Source organism: Xenopus laevis, chromosome 2L (genome assembly GCF_017654675.1).
Source record: "Xenopus laevis strain J_2021 chromosome 2L, Xenopus_laevis_v10.1, whole genome shotgun sequence".
NCBI lineage: Eukaryota > Metazoa > Chordata > Amphibia > Anura > Pipidae > Xenopus > Xenopus laevis.
This window is the reverse complement of record NC_054373.1, coordinates 52438974-52458808: the sequence shown is the minus strand read 5'-3', so window position 1 is coordinate 52458808 and position 19835 is coordinate 52438974. Positions and strand designations below refer to the sequence as shown.

Sequence of the window (19835 nt, the reverse complement as noted above, 5' to 3'; positions counted from 1 at the left end):
GTACTGATCTAATGTTTGGGTACGGTAAGACATTTATTTACTGACTCTAATATACTTGCCTTGATAGAATATACTTGACCATATGATAGAACTGTATTGTTAAGTAAATGAATATTGTCAAAAGTTGACAAAAGTGAATGTAAATGTTCCTGTAAGTGACGCAGTTTTGGATTGAATGGTATGTAGACTCCAGAGAGAGTAGAACCTACGTTTTGAAGTATTTAATAAGCTATTTTGCTACTGTTTTTAAATTTTGCAACATATGTTACAACCAGATTATGTATGTGTATATTTAATTGTTGCAATCTTTTTAATGTTACAGTGTTTAATGTTGGGAATATTACATCGCTACTAAAAAGATAAAACACTTAGCGAATTGGTGGATACGTTTATGGAATTAGGGGTTCATTGCACCTTTGCACTTGGACTAAGGAAATACTTTCCTAATATTTCAGGACCAGTTGAAGAGTCTGTGATGTCACTTAAGAAGGAGTTTCTTGGTTGTGCTCTGTGTTAAAACGTTTCTGTGGTTATTTGTATTTTATACTTGAAAAAGGATCCATGTAGATCCAAAACATGTCGTGTTATTAAATATTTTGCAGCAAAGTCTGCTGAATTGCGTGCTCCATCCTATCCTTTCTCTACATATTATGTGGAAAACCCCAGGTCCCGAGTATTCTGGATAACAGGTCCTCTACATGTACTATGTAGTAATTATATGCAACAAACTAATAGAACTCATCACAGATGATAAAGACCTTTCTGGGAAAAAATGTCCATGTTGATGGTTTATGTCAATCAATGGAAAAAGACAGAAGATGGGAATTCTAATTGCGGATACAGTGTGATGGGCAGTATTTATGCATAAGTCCCAAGCGCATGTAAATTATATAGTTAAACATAGGAACAAACAGAGTGAGTTTGTTTAGTATTAGCCTCTCTGTAAGTAAGTATTAAGAAACAGAGAGGGCAGAAAATGTGTTTAATGAAAGCATACATAGTTAAATCTGGTTAAAAAAAAAAAAAGTCCATCAAGTTTAACCCCTCCAAATGAAAACCCAGCATCCATACACACTCCCCTCCATACCTTCACATAAATTCTATATACTCATACCTATACTAACTATAGAGTTTAGTATCATAATAGCCTTTGATATTATGTCTGCCAAAAAATCTTCCAAGCCATTCTTAAAGGCATTAACTGAATCAGCCATCACAACATCACCCGGCAGTGCATTCCACAACCTCACTGTCCTGACTGTGAAGAACCCCCTACGTTGCTTCAAATGAAAGTTCTTTTCTTCTAGTCTGAAGGGGTGACCTCTGGTACGGTGATCCACTTTATGGGTAAAAAGGTCCCCTGCTATTTGTCTATAAAGTCCTCTAATGTACTTGTAAAGAAGCAAGTTGACCAAGCTGTGATTATATGTGTGAGACACGGCTAAATATGCCCCACACAGATTAATAGCACAAATTGGGTTTGTTTAAAAGATATTCAAACGGTATCTAATTATTAGAACAGAATTTACTATATTTTTCTATATTGCGTATGCAGGTGTAACCATAGTGATGTTTGAATGCCATACATGATCAGCTTGAAAACAATACTGACCCTGCTGTCAAATGATATCTCAGAGGAAGGCAAGTGGCATTGACTGAATTATATCTATAGTGACAGCAAGACTGGATAACACAAATACCATGTCTGAATGCATAAATATCAGTAAACAACACTGAATGTGATAACTAGTGATGGGCGAATTTTGACTCCGGCAACAATTTCCGACACTGGCAACAATTCTGACGCCCATTAAAGTCAATGGGCGCCTAGAATTGTCGCCGGCGCCAACAATATTTGGGGCGATTTTTTGCCAGTGAATTTCCACTAATAATTTGCGAATTTATCCGCCGGTGGCGAAACGTGGAAATTCGCCGCTAATTCATGCCTGACCAATAAATTCGCCCATCACTAGAGATAACAAAGAAGCAAACTAACTAAACTATGATTTTTAGTATTGTGCTATTGTAAAAGGGTTGCCTCATTAAAAGTCGATGGATCTTAAAAGACATCTTCTATAAAAAAAATGTTTTACTACTTTCCTACAATCCCCTGCAACCTTTACATAAACTGTAAATAAAATACCAAATCTTTTCCTATCACAATATTCAATCCCAAATTCCCTTTCTAGTCTCATTCTCAAGATCCCGTCCAATCATAGTACCTAGTCCCAAGGTCCCTTCCTATCATAGAATAGTGATCAGACCCAAGCTCCAGTCCTAGCAATTAACTCAATCTCAAGGTTCCTTCCTATCCTTGTACCTAGTCCCAAGGACCCTTCCCATCACAGAACTCATTTCTACATTCCCTTCCTATCAAAGAACTCTTTGTCAAGGTCCCTTCCTATCACAGTACTCAGTCCCAAGTTCTCTTCTTAGTATAGAACTAAATCTTGAGGTTCCTTCCTAGTAAGGAACTCAATCTCAAGGTTCCTTCCAGTCATAGTACATTTTCTCAAGCACTGTTCCTATCATAGACCTCAATCCCAAGGTTCCTTCCTATCATAGAACTCAATCACAAGTCCCTTTCTATGATAGTACTCAGCCCCCAGGTAACAACCTTTCATCTTACTCATAGAACATTACCATTCAAGGGATTCATTCTGCATCTGGATTTTTTCTATTTTTACACATATTTCTTTATTATCTAGCATCACATGGAAAAGGAAACATGGCATGTCTGTAGTATGACCCTGACAATAACAGGACTATTACAGTTTATCCTTGGATATTAATTATTAAAATTCTTTTACATGACCGTGAAGGATATAACAAGCAATAGACCTATCTGTCCCAAGGCCATTCTGTTTAGGGTAAAGGAACAGGATCATGTTTTTATGTCGGACTGGGCAGGTGACGTCCTGGGGGTGTGACATTAGGGGCAGGGTTATAATGTGACAATCACCAACTGGATTATCGCGTGCCTTTCATTTTAAAGACCTCTGCAGACTTCCTAATTTGGAAATCTAGGCAGACAGTTTTCACCCGGACAGCCTTCCCACAAACCAGGCTGTTGGGTTAAAAACCAGGCAGGTGGCAACCCTATGTCATATCTACATTCTGCATGTAGATTTAGTATGTATTCCCGTGTTTAAATAATAAGATGTCAACCACAAAAGGATAAAGAATTATTTTTGAGAATATTTTAGCAGGAACAACCTATAGGATTGATTCCTAAATGTGGTAGCTCAGGTGTATTGTTGCAGACAGTTTCTGTTACATACTGTATATTGCAGGGGGACTAATTGATATTGACAAGTAAGAGGGAAAATGTCAGTTCAGTTTCTGTTCGAATTCCTTTGGTGGTCTAAATATTAGTCTGAATTAATAGCAGCTTATGGAAAGTTTAAATTCTAGGATACAACCATTGCATGGAATTCATCAAAGCTGGTTTTAACAGTGCATTAATGCCAGGGGCAATTTTCAAAGAGTGAGTGCAGGAGTGTAAGTGTTTTTCTCCTTGCTATTTCATTCATAAATGAGCCCTATAGTGTACATCAATAGATGCAGAAATAAATCAGACAGTTATTACAGCTGTGTTGCACTAGCTGCAGACATACACATATACAGCAATCAACACTAATGCACAGTATAAAATGCTTCATTCACACAGAGAGGTATACAAAGGGCTGTATAATGAAAATGAAGCATGCACTGGGACCCAAATTTGCAGAGATTTAATCTGTATGATGTTTTAGCATTGCTAGCAGTGGCCATCTGAATTCTTCCCCTTTTTCCAATTGATCCCTCCTTTGAATGCAAATAGAGATGGCTACAGCAACTAGTGAATCAGTAGTGTATGGTATGTGTCACTGCGTCCTCCTCTCTAAGGCTGCTTAGTTACCATCCACTAGGAAGAAATCATTTCTCCTCCCCTCTAATTTCTGATTCTTGGAAGCAGAGCACCAGCTTTACTGGCATAGGTTCTTCTCAAAGCAAACGTTTCAGCAGTTCCCCCTGATCTTCCTAAAACCAAGAGGCTGAACTCCGCATCTGATCTCTTGGTAAGTATATTTACAGCAGCATTGCGTTCTGATACTATATCTCTATGCACTGTTGTAACGAGTCTGCATGTGTATCACCCTGACATATTCTGTGTGGCTTTGGTGCATGCTTGTAATTGTATCTCATGCTCAAATGTGTATGAAACCTCATTTTGTGTAAGTTTAGTGCGGGATTATTGAAAACTGGAGCTGCGTGTTTGTGTTTCTCTGCAGTAATCTGCCTCACGTGTGCATTCTCATTCATAGAATCACATTCTTGCCTTGTATTATTGACAGCTATAGCAATTGTTATATTATAACCAGGAGTTGTTTCCAAGTTCTCTGTATAATTAGGCTATTATTCTGTATTTGCTATAGTGATCCTCTGTTTCAGAAAAACTACAGTATAAGGCATTGCAGAACTCAGTTTGCAATGTGAAAATGGATCCTGCGTCCACTTATATTAGCTACAAAAGAATTGCATTTGTCTTACTCAAGATGCAGCATCTACTCTTTGGGTGGTATTATCTGAGACTCTTGAGTAAACTATACACATGCACACACAGTCACTATACACACACATATATACAGTACTGTATATACATACAATGAAATGAGGCATAAGTCATCTGTGCTTTTTTTTATGAGCACAATGATCACTGAAATGCAGATCATATGCTGAGCGCCTGTAATTTTAAATGCTTTGAATATTAGAGCAAGTGAGCTGTAACCGTACCATGTACAAATACTGGTGTGTTGCTTCATACCCCAAGGCCAAATTAATTTGGTTGTGAAATGGCCAACCTTGGAAAAGTATCTTGATATAAAAAAAGTGTTCTTCATTATAATACATTGATATGCTGTTTTTCAGTGATTCATTTCAATGAAAGCTGTATTTTTTTTTGGATTGCTCAAGGCAAAAGAAACGAACGTGCTTAGTTACACCAGCTCAGACAGATGAGCCATCACTTACACATTACACTAAATGTTGGCTAATAGCATTTAGGAGCTACATATATTTATATATGTAGCTAATATATTTATATATATATATATATATATATATATATTTATATATATATATTTATATATATATATATATATATATATATATATATATATATATATATATATACATATATATATATATATATATATATATTGACCTTGTGACCTTTTGTTCTTTTTTCCATTATGAGTATTTTTCTCAATTTTCATATTCTTATTGTGGTTTCAGTTGGTTTGGTAGTGTTATGGGACCTGTTATCCAGAATGCTCGGGACCTGGGGTTTTCCAGATAACAGATCTTTCCATAATTTGAATCTTCATAGGCCTAATAGGCTGGATTTGCTTCCAACAAGGATTAATTATATTTTAGTTTGGATCGAATACAAGGTATTGTTTTATTATTACACATAAAAAGCAAATCATTTTTAAAAGTTTGGCTTATTTGGATAAAATGGAGTTTAGGATATGACCTTTCCATAATTCAGAGCTTTCTGTATAATGGATTTCCAGATGACACCATTCCCAAACTAACCTAATTTTTATACCCCAAATACATTTTAAACCACTTATTCTCATATATTACTATTTAGAGGGAGTGGACAATTTCAAAATAAAACATATCAAGGAGAAATACCAGCCTTCCTTAATTATAAGGCTTTTCCTTATTAATAACATTGGCATCAAGCATAATTTTTTAAATACTGACCAGGTAGCAAATCCACTAATTTCCACCCATGTTAAATCCAAACGTTCAATCAACAGCAGAAAAAAGGTTAAGCAACCCCACCCTACGTTCAGAAATTCCACCACAAAGCAGATGTGTCAAATCAAAAAATATTACATTGCTGTGTTTTTTCTAGGTTTTTATTTTTGTTCTTCTGTTTGACAAACAATGTATCTGCAATTTGGATTTTTCATTGGATTTTTTGTTGAAATAAGCCAAGGTCAGGAGGGCCTCCCCTTTTCTTTAATTGTGACTCATGCTATCTTCAAATTGAAATAGCCTTGTCCTTTGTAAACCATGTTACAACAGCAGACAAGGGCCTTTCTTCATCCTCTGCTATTACAGATGGTCCCTATTGAAAAGAAGAGAATTTCAACTTACAGTTAAACTTAGTTTCAATTGAGTTATAGAGAATACCACTCAAACCCTTGTCCTTGATTATTCAGTTGTGATCAATGTAAGCAAAGAGGACTATTTCTGACAAACTCGTGGTGGTGGGATTTTGATTGTGGGCGCATTTCTACAGGCAAGAGTCTAATGTCAGGATTTTTATAGTGTCGTTTATTTCTAAATTACACTGTTTACTTTGCAAATAATTCACTCTACCATATAAAATTTTATTCCTGAGCCAATAAGTATATATTTTTTAAGTTGTAATATTGGTGTGTGGGCAGCCAGCTCAGATCATTTTGCCTGGCATGTGCTTTTTTAGAAAAAGTCAGCATTTCATGATGGAACTACTTTCAGACAGCCTATTGTTTCTCCTACTCAATATAAGTTTACGAGTTGTCGTAGGACTTGGATTGGGCATCTTGTTCCCATTGTTCTGCTGATGGGCTGCTGGGGGGAAAGGGAGATGGGTGACATCAGTCCAACTTGCAATGCAGCAGTAAAGAGGGACTGAAGTTTATCAGAGCATAGGTCACATGTCTGGGCGCACCTGGGAAACTAACATTTCTAGACTGGAACTATTAACTGATGCATTTTGAAAAAAACATGTTTTCCCATGACAGAATTTATAAGCAAGGGAAAATGTATTCAATGGTTAGTTTATCTTGAAAACACAAAAGTAATAAATTATCCATTTTTTCTATGAATTCAAACTTCCATTATTCCTATTTTTATATATTTTTTCTAGTTATTAAACACCCTTACACTATACAACCACCTGTTCCAGCATCTTACCCATAAGTCTAGCCTATGCCCAACACACTCAGCAGTAACTGCATTCACCAAAGTAACCAATGATCTTCTCATGGCAAAGTCTAAAGGTCACTTTTCCATACTTAACCTTCTAGTTCTCTCCGCAGACTTGACCCAGGTAACCACCCACTCTGAGATTTGTGACTCTGCTCTTTCTTGGTTTAAATCTTGTCTTGTTCTTTAAAGTGGCTTTTTATAACTCTACTTCCATTCCATTTCTGTTGAAGTTCCTCAAGGCTTTGCCTCTATTCTACATCTCTAGGAAAGCATATTCAGCCATTTGAACTTCAGCACCACCTTTATACTGATGACACCCAAGTCTACTTGTCTACTTCTGACCTCTCTCCTTCTGTCCTATCCTAAGTTACAGATTGCCTTTCTCCTCCTGGGTTTCGCTGTCCAACTTAAACTGAATCTCTCTGAATTCATTATATTTCCCCCAACATCTCCCCCTGTTCCTCAGATGTCACTCATAGTCATTAACATCACCTTTCAATCAACCACACCACTGCCTAGCAATTATCTTAGTCTCTTATCTGTCTAAACATTTTGAGTGACAGTTTGTCGCTATATTTACACATAGGGTTTTAAAAAATGTTAGCATTGCCTTGTTGTTGATTTGAAATAGTTTATACATTGATAATAAATAAATTAATTCATAGGTATAAGCCCAGAATAATCTTTATTGTGATTTTGTTGGTTCTTTAACAGGGTTTTACATGTTCATTTTTATAAATGTACTGGTTAATGCACTGCTAGGCACCATTTCAACTCAGTCTTGTAGATCATCTCAGTTCCACTTTGAAGGCCCTGATTCCCATAAAAACCTTAAATATTAATATTTCACACAGGCTGCCAGAGATAAATTTTGCCACTCTTTATTCACTTGTACAGACATTTTAGGGGCATATTTATAAAAATGTTAGCTTCTTCTTTTATTTTTCACCCTTTGGTAATTATGTCTTGAATAGAGAGTGGCAGAGTTTCCTTCTGTAGACCTGTGAGGAGGTCTGTGTCATCTTTTTAATCAATGTGTTCCCACATGTGTCTGATTAAAGCGACAGCTAGGTAAGATCAAAGCAGTGGTTCAAAAACCTATGCATTTCATCTCACTACACCGCATTTTACAGAGAATAAAGGTTTTCGACCTTAACTAATGGATTACTTATACCATGGAATAAGTACTTTAAAAAATGGCTTTTTAGATTCCATTTGAGGTTTGAGTTTCCGAGTTTTTTCCCCAATTACTTTCAGTTGAGTTTTTTTTACATTCAGATTTTTTCATAAGTAAGCAAACATTCAAGTTGTGAGTTAATTCGAGTTAGAAAAACCTCACGAACTTGACGTTATATAAATAAGCTAAATAAATAACCCCTTAAAAGTTAATACTGCATGAACAATAAATGACGAATGCTGCATTTCATGCTTAATTAGAGCTAGCAAATCACAGCTGGGCAGATCATTTACAATTTGATGCTTAAGCTCTACCTAATAAAACAATGTTAACATGTTTAACTCAATTTGAAGTGAAAAATCTATTTTCGGCACAAAAATGTTTCTTGCAGGGATCGTGCAATTAACTGGGACTGGGCTTGCTAAATTGAAAAATGAAAAAAGCTTCTTAGGAGTTGTATTGTAAAGAAAAGGGTAATTAAAAATTAATTAGTATGGTAGTTAGCGGGCTGTAAATGGGCCTGATATACAGAGAACGATGTGGCCAGATCAGACATGCGCTGGTGAGTCTGAAATCATACAGGTTGCAGAAGTAAGTGGGAGGAAATTCTAATTTAGTTCCTGGTTATATTGTGTGTGAACAATAAATATAAATTAAATCAAAAACATTTTTCTGCATAAAGTAGCCGTAAACCTCTAAATATCAGTATTTTTTTTATATATTAAATGACTTTACATTCTACAACTGTGTATGCTTCAATCTGATTCACTTAACCTGGCCGATTGCAATTGCCCATTGTCTCCCACAGACTCATTTTATCCAAGTCAATCAAGATTTTTAAAAATGATTTCCTTGTGTATTGGAAGCTCATCCATGATCCTGCCCCTGCTCGCATGCTTCTGCTCAACGATTGCTGACATGGAGACATGGAGACTGTGACAGGACAATATGTGGTCAAATATCATAGCCTCAAACCCCACTGTACAGAATTATTTGTCAAAAGGTATAAGGGCCCAGTTTATTATTTGGCAGTTGGGGTGATAAAGTTAGGGAGAAGGCAATGACGACTGTGTAGAAAACAGTAAAAAGCCAATGGTAGATTCATTCCCCTTTAATGTTTGATAACAATATGTGTCCATCTGAATAGCTTCATTTGTAGTTGTTCCATATTTCGTTTAACTGATCTTTCTTTTCCATATTGCAGAAATGGGATAAGGGCTTAATTTACCAAGATAGCTGTAAACAAATGTTTGCAGACATTTAAATAACTATACACTAAGGAACTCAACAGTACCCACCTTGTTCAGGACTTATGGAGTTTCTAGGGTAGTAGCAGGCCGAACTGGCAATCTATGAGTTCTGGCAAATGCCAGAAGGGCTGCTGTAAGATGCCATAGGGGACTGGTTGGGCCTCTTGTGCATTTGAAATGCCAGGGCCTATTTTGAGTCCCAGTCCAGACCTGGGTTTCAAAATACCTTTATTGTTGTGAGATCAGGAGTTAATTTATAGCCATAACATGTACTCATTTGTGGATCCTTGTCCAATTTTCCCACCCTCACCACATGCCGGGACAAATCTTGCTTATCCGATTGTTTGGTTTCCTGACCAAAGATTTGATTAAAAATAGTTGCAGAGTCGTTAGGGATATTTAAACCTGCTTGACTAATATCTGGCCAACAATTGGTCAAATATTGGGTGGTTAGACCTTCAGTTTGTTTTTTCATGATCTAGTATATAACTGGCTGAGAGCAGGTGTAGTTTCATCCAGGAGTATTCAGCTACTTTGGATGAATAACATGTTCCAATTGTGATTTTCAGATTCTTGGGGCATATTTATTAATAGTGAAAGAAAGAGTGAAAGAAATAAGGAAAGAAAAGCCATATTTCCCTAAAGGAAAAGTCTGTTTACTTTTATAGAATTTCTTGAGGTTGTATTGGGGAATATTAATTTATATTACACAATTGTTATAACAATCTAAGATTACAGCTATATTTTTTGTTAATAATGGATAATCTTCCCATTAAAAACAAACAGTGCTATGCAGTAAAGGGTAAAAAAAAATATTTTCTAACTGCTCTGTTTTTTATTGTTTGTTCATTTATAAAATGTTAGCCAGACGATTCCTTAAAAAATGAAGAAATTAAATATACTGTATTAAATCCTGTAAGGGCAGGAGTTAAAGCCAATGATGGACTGGCCCAATAGGATACCAGGAAAACTCCCGGTGGGCCCAGGTGTCAGTGGGCCCTCATGCTGCTAAACATTTGCCCTATTTAATAACCATTCCCTATTTCAATGAGAACTAAGAGCTTAAATACATTAAATAATAGATTATAGTATGTAAACAAAAGAGAGTAAGAGAACAGAGGTTGAGTGAGGAGAGGAAGAATAATAGTACTGAGAGTGGGCCCCTGGTCTAAGGTATTTTGGTGGGCCCCTGGTGTCCCAGTCCGACGCTGGTAAAGGCTACCAGCAGGCTTTTATTTTACAGTCCAAGCAAGTTAAAATAATACTTTGTGCTAATGTTAACTGGGAAGTAAGATAAAAGGAAAAGGTCTGGTATTGGATTCCCTTAATTCATATTTTGATTCATATTTCTAAAGGGGCCAGATTTACATAGTGGGCGCCACTAGGCCCCTCGCCTATCATTGCCCCTGTCCCCTCCCCTTTATTTGAACAAATTTTCATCATTGGGACCAAAGCGTTGGGGATTTTTGCATGGAAATCATATCTCCTGCATATCCCTAGTGATTCTGAACCAATGTGGGTGTGGTTGGGCAGCATGCTGCCCCTATAATCCTGCCACCTTAGGCCCGGGGCCTTGGTGGCCTTTCCACAAATCCGGGCCAGATCGCAAAATAAATAGTAGATGGGGAATTTTGACTAATAGACTAATAGAAACAAGCAGAGGAAAGTAATGGAAGTATTAAGAGTAGTTTGCTGGTTTCACTGTTGATCTATAGTAGAAAGTTGAATCCTTTAATCCTTTATTCAGTAGTAGTTTTGGTTTTGGTTATTCATACTGTACCTCTAAAATTCTGGCACAAACTTTTGTACCAGTGGGTAAATGGCAAACAATTTGCACCAACAACTAAATGGGTACCATGCAGATGAGCCATGGCAGTATATTTTGACAACAATACATTGCATGTGATTTTGTGTGCACTTGGGTACAATAATCAAACAGAGAACTGTATTCAGTAATATGGAAACATACCCAGAGTTTTCTGTACTCTGATTGGTGGAGTGTCTGTTTTCTCTCCTCTTCTGTGATCGTGGACTTATACATAGGTTTGTTTGCTTTTCTAAGCAATGGATTAATCTTGCACCCTGAGTCAGCACAAAAACAGCTTTTATTATCTCTTTGTGAGTTTATTTAAGCAGCTTTCCATTTCCTCTTCAGTGCACGTGTACAAACAAGATGCTGAGAGTGAGATCAGACACATGATGCGCAGATCATAATAGTATATTTATATTGGCAGCTCTGCTGGGATTTCATAGTTCTGAGTATACTGTGTCATCTCTAATTTCAGCATATTGATGCTGTAATGACTACAATACAAGTTTCTTCTTTTTATTCCGATACATTGAAACAGCAAACAGCAAGACATACATTTGCATTTCTGTTTCTTATACATACATTTGTCTGAGCACAACTTTTATTATTTATACAGGACCATTGAACCATCAGTTCTTTAAAATCCCCCTGGTGTGTTCTCTTGTGTCTACAGCATAATGAAAATTTTTGGTCAGTAGAATCTTCATTGTTCAATTTTCATATACATGTTATTGTAAACTTCTATAGAGAACTAGGGGTGCAGTTTGAAAGCTTTATGGTTGTGGTTTAACCTTCCAAACATTTTTTTCAGTTCAGTTGTTTTCAGATTGTTCAGCAGAAATAAAGACTTTTTTCCAATAGCTTTCCATTTTTTATCTTTTTCCCGTTTTTTCAAACTTAAAGTTTAAAGTGTCTCTGGTGTTTCAGTCTGGCAGCTCAGTAATTCAGGTGCAGATTCTAAATTATTTCAATTTGCTCCATTAATTGATACATTTCTCAGCAGCATCTCTGGGTTTTAGCAACTATTATATCAATTCTAACAGCTGCCTTTCAAGGAGTTGTTCATCTTTGAGTTAACATTAAGGGGTTTATTTACTAAAATCTGAATTTATCTCATATTTTATTTTAAAAAAACCATGGCCAAACTCCCATGTCCAATTATGGTGAGATCTCACCATAAATAAAAGAAACAAACTTGGAGTTTTTGCAGAAGCATTGAAGTGAGTGTGCCTTTGTTCCTATTTTTGCATGTCCGATTTTAGCTTATTTATTAATAAAAAGCCTGATTGAATTGGATTGCGGAAAAGCTACATAAAACCGAGCAAAAACCCAAATTTCTTTAATTTTTCAGGCTGAATTGCTTAATTCCTCGAGTTTATGTCCAAAAACCCTGAAAAACTCGGATTTTCGGGCTAAAACCAATGCAGACAATGAAAACTTCAAATTGAGATAGGTGCCTCTCCCATTAACTTATACAGTAGCTCGACGGGTTTCAGATGGCAGATTTTCGGATTCAGGCTTTTTGCAGCATCGAGGTATAATAAATCAAAAAATTCAAGTTTTATAGTGAAAAAAACTCTAATTTTTTTGAGATTTTACAACTCAGACTTTAATAAATAACCCCCTTAGTGCAATGTAGAGAGTGATATTCTGAGACAATTTCCAATTTGTTTTAATTTTATTATTTGTGGTTTTCGTGTTATTAGCTTTTTATTCATCAGCTGTTCAGTTTGCAATTTCAGCAATCTGGATTCTAGGGTCCAAATTACCCTAGCAACCATGCATTGATTTGAATAAGTGACTGGAATATGAATAGGAGAGGGTCTTAATAGTAATACAGGTGTTGGACCTGTTAGTCATGCTTGGGACCTGGGGTTTTCCTGGATCTTTTTGTAATTTGGACCTTCATACCTTAAGTCTAATGAAAAATCCTTTTAACATTAAATAAACCCAATAGGCTGGTTTTGCTTCCAATAAGGATTAATTATTAGGGATGCACTGAATCCAGGATCGGTTCTGGTTTCGGCCAGGATTCAGCCTTTTTCAGCAGGATTCGGATTCGGCCGAATCCTTCTGCCTGGCCGAACCGAATCTGAATCTTAATTTGCATATGCAAATTAGGGGCGGGAGGGGAATGGTGTGACTTTTTGTCACAAAACAAGGAAGTAAAAATATTTTCCCCTTCCCACCCCTAATTTACATATGTAAATTAGGATTTGAAATTGGTTCGGTCTTCGGCCGAATCTTTGGCAAAGGATTTGGGGGTTCGGCCGAATCCAAAATAGTGGATTCCGTGCATCCCTATTAATTATATCTTAGTTGGGATCAAGTACAAGGTACTGTTTTTTTATTACAGAGAGAAAGAAAATCATTTTAAAAAATGTAAGTCTATGGAGTCTATGGGAGACGGCCTTTCTGAGCTTTTTGGATCATAGGTTTCTGTATAACGGATCCCATACCTGTATAAGTAATAAAAAGTAACAATTACAATAAATTTGTAGCCTTACAGAGCATTTGTTGTCTAGATGGGGTTAATGACCCCCATTTGAAAGCTGGAAAGAGTCAGAAGAAGGCAAATAATTCAAAAAGTACATAAAAAAAGTTAACAAGCAGGTAGACTTATAGCTCAGCAGGGACAAACATAAGAAATGTATCAACTTATGTATCAATTTAGATACAACAAGTCAGTAACCCCCTCTTTCCAGAGCTCCTGACATTAGTAAAGTAATAAATGAAACCTTACACTTCAATATTAGAAAAAAACAACCTGAAAACAAATCAACTGGAAAAAAGTGTTAGAAGGTGAACAACCACTTTAAGCCATATATTGTCACCCATGTTAAATCTCGTCCAGAGCAAGCAACAAACATTTATTACCTAGAGCATTTGCTTTAAAGGGACCTCATTCCTTCCTACAATTTTCTTTCTTTCTTTGTTTTATTTTTTAAAACTATGCTTTGCTTTCTATCGTAAGTAAAGTAATAGGTTAATATTTCAGACCTGCAATGGGGACTGACCTTCTCCAGTGTCCCTTACACCTTTAATAGTCACATGTAAGGAGATTTGAAGTGTGCAGCTTTGTATCTTAAGATCACATGCTTGTCTCTTGTCCTGTGCTCATCTAGCTAATCTGACAACACTCTCTCCCCTCCTCTTTTCTAATAGGAAACTTTGCCCAAGCTTTGCCAAGCCAGGAACTGATCTGCAACCACAGACGAGCAGTTTGTCCCAGACGCCAGGTAAGCAAATGCCTGAGCTCCCATCATCTTTAAAACACGTATCTATTCTGTAGTGTGGATGAAGGCAACACATGTAGAAATAATACTGTTTTATAAAAGAAATGTTATTGCTGCAGAGAAGCTGCACTGTTGTTTATATCCTATTGTGCCGTGACATGTTTATAACCAGTGCTGCTGTTGTATATTTGTAATTTCTTACTGTAATACAAACCATAATATGAAGTAGTGATAGTAGAATTTATTCGGCAGGTGCAGATTCACGCGAATCTCTGCGTTTCGGCGAATAAATTTCCTGCAAAAATTTGTCTGCGTCAAAAAAATAACTTTTACGCCGGCGACGGTTCAGACGCTGCTGACAATTTTGACGCTGGCAACGATTAATGGACGCCCATTGATTTTAATGGGCATCCAATGTCACGTCGTCGAAGTTTGACGCTGGCAAATTTTTCACCCATTTTGTGAATTTCACGTGAAATTTCGGGACAAATTCGCCCATCACTAATATGAAGCATTGTACTACAGCAGCCATTCTTAACCATTTTCAGAGGGGACCAAGCTTTACTCTAGAGATATTGATGTGCCTCCTCCAAGGACTTGTCTGAAATGTTTTTGTGAGCCATAAAGTTAGATATATGGCAGGGGGAGTATAGGTTTGTGTTTGTAAAAAAAGAGAACTCAGTCTGTACATTTGCAGTGTTTAGAAGTATGCCTATATTCTCTCCTATAAATAACGCGATTAAAATCACCTTTAGTTAGAATACATTGTTTCACATAGAACAGCCTATGGTAAAATCAATTCTCCATGTTTTCATTTTCCCCTTACAAATACAGAAAACTTGTTTCAGTTGTACTGTGGTTCAGTTAGATTATTAATGTTCCAAGTCGTCTCCTCAGCACCTAATTTGAATATGTTCAGTGAGAATAATACATTACGTAGGAAATGTAATTTCAAATTAATTGCAGGGGGTTTTTTTCAGGGATGCACCCAATCCAGGATTTGGTTTTCAGATAAGTTTTGGCTTTTTTTTCAGCAGGGTTCAGATTTGGCTGAATCCAAATGCTTTGCCAAACCGAATCCGAAAAATCACGTGACTTTTTGTCAAATAAACAAGGAACTCAAATTTTTTTAGCCATGTGATGTACAGGCGGTTCTCTTTCCCCCTTTCCCACTTATTTACATATGCAATTAAGTGTTCAGATTTAGACGATTCTTTCACAAAGGAATCTTAAAATAGCACAGTCGCTGCATCCCTAGTTTTTTTTTGAAAGATGCAGGACTTATGTAGACAGACTGTTGATAAAAGTGAGAGAAATGGTTTAAGTTGATAATTTCTGCTATTATGGTGCACCACAGAATATTTACACTATTCCCAGCACAGGTGCACTGAAAGCCTTATGTTTAGATCTTCTAAAGAATTTACAACATAGCGCTACTTCTGAAGTGGAGGAGATGTCTTCACAGTGCATGGTATAATCTAGGTGGTCAAAGAGCATTCATAAATGTGTTAAAGGGACTGTTTACATTTAAATTAACTTTAAGGGGCAGATTAATCAAGGGTCGAATTTAAAACTCAAAGTAAAAACATTCGAATTTCAAGCTATTTTCTATTTCTGTTCGACTAGGGAATAGTCCAAATTCGATTTGAATTTGAAAAAAATTTGAAAATTCAAATATATTAATTTATGTACTGTTTCTTTAAAAGTTCGATGTCAACCATTTGCTATCTAAAACTTGCTGAATTTCTGGTTTAACCTATGGGGGACCTTCTAGAACCTAATTGGAGTCAATTGGTGGACTTTCATCTTACTTCGATTCGAACAATCAAATGCAGCCTATTCATCTGCAAAAAAAACGTCGATTTTTTTAATACATTTCGGTTGTTGTTTTTTTATTCGAATTTCGAAGTTATGGGAGTTCAAAATAAACTCCCATTACATCGAAATTCGACCCCTGATAAATCTGCCCGTTTTCCAGTATTTGTGGTTTTTGAGTTATTTAGCTTTTTATTCAGCAGCTCTCCAGTTTGCAATTTCGGCAATCTGGTTGCTAGGGTCCAAATTACCCTAGCAACCATGCATTGATTTGAATAAGAGATTAGCATTTGTATAAGAGATGGCCTGAATAGAAAGATTATCGACTATTTAAAAAGAACCAGCAATCTATATCTAGCTGTATTGATGGAATAACTACATGTTACAGGATCCTCTCCAAAGTCTCAAGAAACTTGGGCTTAAGACTGGTCTGTCTATATCTCCTGACCCCCCATTAAGCAGTTGAAGGGTCTGCTTCCTCTAGACATATTCCCTTTCTCTCTATATAATTATCTGCAACGTGCAGTAACTTTATTATGTGCTGAATTAGCACTAGTTTGTGTCAATAACCCACCCAATTCATCTATATATTCTTCTCAAAAAGTAAACTGTTGGCATTGCTTTTTATTTGGGAGGACTATTTAACAACAGTAATTACCCTTATTTATGATTACGGTTGCACATTTATGTTAACTAATAGTATATGACAAAAATCAATGACTTCAATGCAAGTTCTAACTTCAAAGAAAAGTATAAATAAAAATCAAAAGTTGACAATATACTAATATACTAATATCTATTCATTAATAATTTATTGATAAAATGCAGAGATTCATTTTGCCTAGTTCATTTGTTTTTTTGTCTGTACTAAAATACAAGGGTCAAGGCACGCAGGCAGATTTGGGGAGATTAGTCGCCAGGCGACAAATCTCCTCTTCTTCGGAGCGACTAATCTCCCCAAATAGCCGGTGGGATGGCACTCAGACCGATTCGTTTACCAAAGTCCCCGAAGTTTCCTCGTAAGACAATTTCAGACGACTTAGGAAAACAAATCACTTCGGGAAGATTAGTCGCCCTGCAGAAGAGGAGATTTGTCGCCGGGCAACTAATCTTCCCAAATCTGCCTGTGTGCCCTGACCCTTACTGTGAAACTGATGGAGTGAATGAGCCTTTAATGGCGTTATTTACATTTTAATGTCCCCCTGCCCTTCAGCTCTCACCCCATATGGTAGCTTTGTTACAGAAACATTTAATGACCGTTGTTTTGCATATAATTGCCTTGTAGCACAGTATGATGTTCTTTCTAGAGAGAGTTCTGCTAAACAGAATTTAAGGAAATCAATGTCATTTATTTCTCTCATGCATTGTGAAAATAACTTCTGCCTACACAGTCTTACGCTTTCTCATTCTACTGGAATAGATGAATGATTTGGTATAATACAAATTGCCTGTAATTTTCTCTGAATAAACACATGGGCATTAACGTGAAGTACAGAGAATTGCCAAACAGTTGACTAGGACTGGTCACTGCAGGATAAGTGAAGGCTTTGGGCAGTAAATCTCTTCTGGTCCCTAAAGGTTAAATTTGCTCATTGCTAAAGAGGATTATGGTCCTCTGTTGATTTCCTGTCTTGAAGGATAAGTGGAGCACAAATTAGCCATGTGCAGGATGGATACGTTTACAGATTAAGAGGGGTATTTTATATAATAAAGAGCTTTTCTGGTGATTTGCTGTATACTGAGCTGTTGATAACACTCTATAAGTGGTAAATAAATAGACCCAGTTTAGGGGTCTTCTCTATTTAAAGGCGCATGCGAGCTGGCGTCATGACGTTAGCACGAAATTGTGCGAAATTCAAATGTTTAAAAGGGATCTCTATGTGTAAAATCGTTGCCCGTTATAGGTTCCATTTTAGTGAGTTCCTGGGTGCTATTTTTGCCTTGATACCTGTTGTGACCCCAGCCTGTTTCTGACCATCCTGACTTCTGTAATTCTGACCCTGCCTGATAACCGACTCTTCTATATCTGTATCCCTCCTGATTGATCTCCTGGTTTGACCCTTGCCTGCCTGACTCCGCTTGTACTCTGTCTGCCCGGCCTGATTTGACTACACTTTCTGTCTACGCCTAGTACTGCGACCTTCTGCCCAAAAGACTTTTGCTTTAACGTTGTGCCCCTTTGCTCGTCCAGAACCCTTCGCTTTGCACCTCTCTTAATAAGACCTGATGGCATCCGATTAGCCGAGGGCTCCTCCCGAAGTGAAAGGCGGCTGTTAAAGGCAGAAGCAAGAGCCCAGAACAGGGTGCTTAGCATAGGTTCTGGATTTAGGGTGCTGACCATGACAGGATGCATGGTATTAACAGAAGAATTGGTAATTACACAATAGTATACTTCCGGAGAATGTTAGGGTATTACTGAAGAAATATGTGCAATGTACATAGTTAGTGTATGTTTTGGGTTGGGGAACAACCAGTGGCATAACTAGATGTTATTGGGCTCCACAGCAAATTCAGTGGCCCAAACATATCCAGAGGTTGTCCTGTTCTACCAATAAATGTTGAGATTGCTCATTTTTTAGGGGCCCCCTATACCTCCTGGGCCCCCTGCAACTGCAGAGTCTGCTTCCTCTGTAGTTAGGCCCCTGGGAGCAACACAGGCATGAAAAAAGTTCCTAGAGGTGACAGACATGGGCTGTGATTGGCTATTTGTTAGCCCTATGTGGACTGGCAACCTATAGGAGGCTCTCTTTGGCAGTACATCTGCAACTAAAACTTTCCTCCAAGCCATTAATTCAATAAAAAGCTCCTGCTATAAGGCCACTGAGTGCAACATCCAATGGGCTGGTGAGTAATGTGTTACTGGAGCCACTGGTTGGGGCTTACTGTTCTAAAGCAAATTGAATTATCACTCATGGAGAGAACCCTGATAATCTAGAAAAACGGATGCATGAGCAATCTACATCTTATCCTAATTTGCTTTCAAGCTGCCCCACCACCCACCCACCTCTTTAGCCCGCCTTGGAAGCAAGTCTCCCAATTTTGAGCCTATAAGGAATCTGTGAAAATGTTCAGAAATCACATTCATGCAGTGCTGTAAATGTACCTGTTTTTCTTCTTTCTCTATCATTAACCCAAACAGCTGTTCAAAATATATCATATAAATATAAGAACGTTTTCAATGTGGATTATGTTTCTTTCAGGTTGGCTCTGTCAGAAGCTGAAATGCCAAGTGCCAAGCTGACTGCATTTTCCCCAGTTGGTGAGTTCATTTTGTAAATAAAAATGCAGAAGAGCTAAAAGCACCGGCACATCTTGTGTTTAGTATGACTCATCTTAACTTAAGTGCTGACCCTGTAGAGTTAGGCCTTGAATGCATCATCTGCTCCAAGCCTTTTTTTAACTGATTCATTTCTTACGTTTGCTGGTTCAGTAACAGGCAGACTCATTTGCTCCATCTTCCCACTCAGTAATTGACACGAGAGACTGTTTTGCACTTCATTAAACCCCAATTGCTTCATGCTGATTTGCAACAACATACAGATGAATGAAATAGAAAAGCAGCCGTGCAGAACTGA

General features: G+C 37.2%; 1 protein-coding gene across 2 annotated transcripts in view; it reads left to right on the top strand.

Moving 5' to 3' along the window:
* Window positions 1–19835, top strand: part of camk1g.L (calcium/calmodulin-dependent protein kinase IG L homeolog) — a 54894-nt gene continuing 35059 nt past the window's right edge. The window contains exons 1-3 of one of the 2 annotated variants that reach the window (XM_041581874.1): window positions 1–19; window positions 14375–14448; window positions 19461–19519. In XM_041581874.1, coding sequence (XP_041437808.1) covers window positions 19483–19519 — 37 coding nt within the window. In that variant the 5' untranslated portion in view covers window positions 1–19; window positions 14375–14448; window positions 19461–19482. Of the gene's footprint in view, window positions 20–3937; window positions 4062–14374; window positions 14449–19460; window positions 19520–19835 lie in introns of those variants that run through there. The other variant, XM_018246335.2, reaches the window with a different exon arrangement.